The sequence below is a fragment of the Octopus bimaculoides genome, chromosome 18 (genome assembly GCF_001194135.2).
Source record: "Octopus bimaculoides isolate UCB-OBI-ISO-001 chromosome 18, ASM119413v2, whole genome shotgun sequence".
Lineage (NCBI taxonomy): Eukaryota > Metazoa > Mollusca > Cephalopoda > Octopoda > Octopodidae > Octopus > Octopus bimaculoides.
In genome coordinates, this window is record NC_068998.1 from 11,627,780 (window position 1) to 11,634,022 (window position 6,243).

The 6,243-nt window shown below is 33.1% G+C and overlaps 2 protein-coding genes and 1 long non-coding RNA gene across 5 annotated transcripts in view; 1 reads left to right on the plus strand and 2 right to left on the minus strand.

Moving 5' to 3' along the window:
* Nucleotides 1-812, plus strand: part of LOC128249816 (uncharacterized) — a 3,226-nt gene extending 2,414 nt beyond the window's left edge. The window contains exon 2 of the long non-coding RNA XR_008265938.1: nucleotides 540-812. This is a non-coding gene — a long non-coding RNA (uncharacterized LOC128249816). The remainder of the gene's footprint in view (nucleotides 1-539) is intronic.
* Nucleotides 1-3,801, minus strand: part of LOC106880801 (opine dehydrogenase) — a 9,704-nt gene extending 5,903 nt beyond the window's left edge. The window contains exon 1 of the mRNA XM_014930921.2: nucleotides 3,657-3,801. The gene's annotated coding sequence lies outside the window, so the exon portion shown is untranslated. The remainder of the gene's footprint in view (nucleotides 1-3,656) is intronic.
* Nucleotides 3,802-3,941: 140 nt separating this feature from the next.
* Nucleotides 3,942-6,243, minus strand: part of LOC106880803 (1-phosphatidylinositol phosphodiesterase) — a 19,562-nt gene continuing 17,260 nt past the window's right edge. Inside the window, exon 2 of one of the 3 annotated variants that reach the window (XM_014930925.2) lies at nucleotides 3,942-4,944. In XM_014930925.2, coding sequence (XP_014786411.1) covers nucleotides 4,904-4,944 — 41 coding nt within the window. In that variant the 3' untranslated portion in view covers nucleotides 3,942-4,903. The remainder of the gene's footprint in view (nucleotides 4,945-6,243) is intronic. The other 2 variants (XM_052974356.1, XM_014930924.2) reach the window with 2 other exon arrangements.

A 6,243-nucleotide genomic window follows, 5' to 3' on the forward strand; every position in this document is an offset into this window, starting at 1 on the left:
TAAACATTAACATCTAAACAACGTTTCGATCGGTTTGGTCTTCAGTCATCCTCGGGGATCTAATTCTCTGGTTGAAATTTGTGTAAACATTATATATAAAAATATTATGATAAGATTAGTAGCCCTAAAGAGTATAATCTTATTAACAATAACAGCTCACTTCAGACAATTTCCAAACAACTTCGACATAACTTATTTTAAAGAAATTCTTCAGTTTCAACCCCTGAATGAGAACGAGTTGGGAAAACTGGGAACACATCCAACTGATAAAAGATGTTTTTTATAACGAAAATAGGGGCGTAAATAGCGGGGGGGGAAACTAACACAAAAACGACAATAAATAAATGATAGTGAATAAATTGTAACTATTTTCGTTATGAGAAACATTTGTTAATCAGTTTGAAGTGTTTGGTAACGTTTGGGTCTCGAAACAAGGACTTTTGAAGAACTAACAAATATTAAGGAACATAACATTGTTCCATTAATTTTGAAACAATTTTATTTTCTTAAAGAATTAATAATTTTTTTTCTTCTTCTAGATATCAATTTTTCGTTGTGACGCACCTGCTAGATGCTGCTTAAATATCAAATTTTACTTATTAGACAACGAATGTAATTGATAAATCAATTTGTTCAAGGTTGCTGACCCCAAAACTGAAATTGTGCCAAGGTAAACGGAGAAACGAATGATTTTCTTTCTATATTTGAGGAACACATTTTAAAAAAACTTTACAAAGAGGAACACAGATGTATTATATTATCTACAAACTCTAGTTCAACGCTTCATGGTTATTAAATCAAATTTCATTCGATGTAACTATACGTTTTATACCCCTAAGGAAATTGTGTTAAGGATTTAGACTGTACCTTTTTAAGACATAAAATTGCTATACTAATTTTATGTCTTAAAAAGGAATCGATTAGGGTATTTTTTGGTTTAATTCTATAACTTTTATTTATATATCTGTATTGCATTTTACAGAAGTTATGTAAAAAATCTATCATAAGCAGAAATACGTCTGGCGTTAAGGTTAACAATTTTGTAGACAAGTGACTTATCACAGCAATGACATTTCGCTATAAATGGCTTGTCAGTAATTGCACTTCAAGGCCATTCTGCATATGAAGTTTATGATTCTGTAGAGAAAGGACAGTCCTTAACCTTCGGTTTAACGAATTTAACATGTTCTATTGATTTCATTATTGTATTTAATAGCATAAAATCTGTATAAGCATATTAGACACACCCCACAAATTCAAGAAAAAAGTCTTCAGGGCATTAAAGCTTGAAGGAGGCTCAACTTCTTATGTAGGATTCGAAGTGATGTTTTTTTGGAAAGAGTGCGTCAAATGCCATCAAATACGATAATGATGATTATTATACTTAGTTACCACGAAAAGTAGTGTTGGTGCATCGGTTATTTTTGTACACAGAGGACAAAAAAATCTTCAATTTGCTATGTTTTGTGATGTTACATTTGGGTAAATATAAAGAGAAAGCGTTTTCCATATTCCTATATGAATAACATGAAACAAACATTAAAAAATTTTTTTACGACTGATGCCAGAAAAAAATTGTGATAAATAATTAATTTGGAAGAAAGTCTGCCAAAATCTTCTGCCTCCCACTTAGAAAGTTACGATGCACTTTTAACGAAGGAAATGCCAGCCCAGACTGACTAAGGTGTATTACATTTTGTAAACTCATTAAAGGAAAAAAAAAAAAAAGAGAATTTTGTAATCAGGGATGTACCTGTAAGGTTACTACTAAATACCTTACATCGTATTTTTATTTTACTGCACAGCAATCCATTTGGCTATTCAAATAAAATAAAAGAAGGGAGACAAAGATATATATATATATATATATATACATACATACATACATATATATATACATACATACATATATATATATATATACATACATACATATATATATATATACATACATACATATATACATACATACATATATACATACATACATAGAGAGAGAGAGAGAGAGAGAGATACATACACACTCATATATATATATATATATACATACCTATATAAACATATATATAGTCATACATATAATGTACACATATATATACATACATGCATGCATATACACACATTGTACATATCTATCTATCTACACATACGTATATATAAATACATATACATACATACATGCACAATCACATACATACATACATGCATTTCTGTTTTAGCGAAAACTTAGACTCATATATGGAGCCAGCACATATTACATTTCCGTTGCATTTCTAATAGTCTGAAGAGAAAGAAACATAAACCTCCTACAATATATCTTCTGCTTGTTTTCTATAAAAACAATGGCTATTTTGGGCCAAGCAAAAAATCGTCTCATTTGCGACTCGTCTGCATAAATGCTTAAATATTGTATTATGGTTTTAAACACTCCACAAAACTCACAGACACCAGAGTATTATCTTAGGAAATAAATATACTTTTAATTAACGCACAATAAGATGCAAATACATAAATGCATGGTGCAACAGGGCAGCTTCGCTATGGTTGCCTGATGTATTAGAAATAGCAGCTAAACATTCCCAAAATTACACCCTGCCGTCTTAGAAACGGACCAGTTGGATAATGTAATCATGGGTCCTCTACATCTAGGAATACGATGGGATAGTCACGGATGGAATGCTTTTGATGATAGGTCTGCTCGTTCAGGACTGAGCTGGGGCTAAAACCAACATCATCACCATCAACAACGAAATCATAAAAGTATGACGATTTAATATATTCAAATGCAGATATGTTAATGTATTCGCATTACAGAATGGTCTTTCGTCAAAGTATTTGAATATGCTAATTAAATATTATAATATATTGAAATAATATGAAGAAAACGTGAATACGTAGTATGATATAAACAACAAATTGTTGCGAATTCATCGGTTTTAATGTTCAAATTTATTTTTTCTAGTTTGCATGATATATAAAATATTATAAGAAATATATTTCTTCGGAAATTAGTATCTTATTATTTTTTGTCTGTTTGCTTAAATGAAAGATGGTTTAGCAAAAGACCTTGACATTAAAAGTTCAAGGTGAAATAAATTGGATTTCTTTCTCTCTTTCGCGGGATGTAAATGAAAATCAAGCATTTATGGTTTAAAACAACTTAATTCTATATTATATTTCTGGAAAAAAAAAAAATTATAGAAAAAAAAAAACCCCGAAGAAAGTGAATAGAAAGCTTGATATAATATTAAAATCATTCTGCGGAATTGGTAAGGATAATTACAAAATTAGTAACAATAAATAAATAAATAAATAAATAGATAAATAAATAAGCAGAATTTTTAAAATAATTACTGTTAAAAAAGACATTAATTGCATTAGTCGTTGTTAAAAGTACACGACAATCTGTCGTATATAGGAGTACATTACCAATTTCCAGATTGTCAGCAAACGACCTTCAGACAATGATGAAGGTTATTTTAGTACTGCTTTGTGTTAGATAGAATTAAATTAAAGCGAATGTTGTTGCTTAATGATGTTAACAAAGCGATGCGGGATAATAACAATCAATTCCTGCAAGTAGAAGAATATAAGAAAAAAAAGGAAAGAAAGAACATCTGAAAAGCAAAATTTCGATGCTACGATGAACAACTTACCCGGGTAAAGATCTGAGACTTTCCCCCTGTCACGTTCGCCAACAACTGTCAAACGTAAGGGCAAGGTTCTTGCTATATACACAATGCAGACGCCACCTACTACTATAAAACAGACGTGCCAGTGTTTAAGGGAGGTAATGATGGCGATAATAAAGAAGTCGCCTCCCTGTATATTTTTTTTTTTTTTACTGATACCTATTTTTGTATATTATAAGCACCATTTTTAGTCGAAAAAGAACAATGCATTTTGAAACATAAACGTTGAGCAACGGAATTCGAACGAGAATGTCAATTACACCTCAGGGCACCTGATATTTAATCTCCAATTAGGCGTTGGGCGGACTATTTTAACTAGATTAGATAGCTACAACAGGACGTTAGCCGCTAATTCATAATTTGTTCGAGATATTTCTAATAGCAAACATAGACCCAATGTAGAGCATCTCACTGTGTTGAACATTAGTAATTGTTATTAACATATTTTATGTAGCAGCAAACAGCGGCGTTATAAATCTAACTAGAATTAACTTAACTATTGTTTGTGATGAAGATGCCGTCCCTGGATTATTTGTCAATGAGGGATTCGTGGAAAAGTTCCAAGGATACCACGAAAAAGCGGAATAATAATAATAGTTATTATTTTTACAAATGACACAAGGCCTGAAATTATGGGGGCAGTAGGGGGCTAGTCGATTACATCGGTACTTATTTTTATCGACCCCGAAAGAATGAAAAGCAAAATCAACCTCGGCGGAATATGAGCTCAGAACGTAAAGACGGACAAAATGCCGCTAAGCATTTCGTCCGGCGAGCTAACAATTCTGCCAGCTCTCCGAAAATAATAACAGAATCAACAGAACTTTTTAAGTAGAATTTTAATAGATTTCAACAAAATAATAGAATTTTGATAGAATTTAATAGAATTTTATTTTATAAAAACATTGTCTTCTCTATTTTCAAATTAATGAGTAATTTCTCATGATTTTATTTTTAAATAAAAAATAATACTCTCTCTGTAAAACGAATTTTATTCCGTTTAATGTCTTATATATTAAAACTTGTGTGCCGGGAGTTTCCTAGAAAATATTGATTCCGCGTTCCACGATCTTTGGAAAACATAGATTTCTGCGACAAAACAAGTTTGGCAACCACTGCAGTAAATAATTCTACTTTGTTACGCCAACCATTGTACACTACTTCGTCGCTACTTTGGCAAGCATAACAACGGTTGTATTTTGGTGTCGCGTTCAGGATAAGACTTGGTCATACCCGATGCGATCTCTTATACCTGCCAGAAAATAAAAATAATATTTGTCATTGATTGATATTTATCACTTTATGATATGATTATTTTAAAATAACATTCAGCTCAACTATTAATTGGTAATCTGTCCTACTAGCGTTAAGTGACTGACAAATTATTTTATGGAGTGAAAATAGCAGAAATAATACAAAGCACCTAATAGAAGAATGTAGTGTTAACGGTAACACAATCAGCTGGCAGGTGAGAGATACGAAGTTCAAGTCAGTCGTGGTGAGTGTAGACCAGTGTTCTGCAGCCGGTATGTTGCGACATACTGGTGTGCCACGAGAGGATGTTAGGTGTGCCGCAGTGTAACATGAATATAATTTTTTCCCCTTTATACATTTAGTTACATTTTTAGTTCAGGTGTGCCGCCAAACTTTGAAAAGAATATAAGTGTGCCGCAAGTGAAAAAAGGTTGCGGAGCACTGTGCTAGACAGACCTAGCTTGTCAAGGTTATAGCAAAAACTCGAGTTGGCAGGATGTCAACTTACAAACTGTAGAGTCAACTGTTTGTCTTCTACCACCAGCACTAAAAGGAACCCCACCACCCTCTAATGACATTTTGGTCTCAATGATTCAGTTCACCAAAGACAGAAGTTCTCAGTGGCCCTCACTAAATTTCTTATTAGGGCCTACTGTGACATGTTGAAATTCTGATGAACCACCTGGACAGAAAACTCATGTATATATATACACACACACGAGGATAAGCATATTAAAAGGGGGCCGTGGGAAAACTCATTTAAATAAAAGGGGTCCATGGTAATGAAAGGGTTGGGAACTACTAGTCTAAACGAATAAAATAGTAGGCGATTATAAAAGGAGAACATGGCATACAGTGTATACTTCGGTGTGATGTATATCCTTTTCTATTCTAGGCACAAGTCCCGAAACTTTTGGGGAAGGGGCTAGTCGATCAGATCGACTCCAGTACGCAACTGGTATTTGATTATATCGACGCCGAAAGGCAAAGATGACCTCGATGGAATTTGAAAACAGAACGTAAAGAAAGACGAAATACCGCTAAGTATTTCGCCCGGTGTGCTAACGTTTCCGCCAGCTCGCCGCTCTGGTACAATGTATATCGTAGTAAGTCTCAAGTTTGTAGTAGTTTCTCAGGGGAGATAAATCAGTAATTCTTATTGTTATTGAATTAGGTACAAGGCCAGTAATCGCAGCGGCGTTGACGATTAAGTTAGTCGATAAAAATATCAACCTCAGAGAGCTGAAAGGCAAAGCTGATATCGGCCTGGTTTGAAATCAGAACGTAAAGAGCTGAA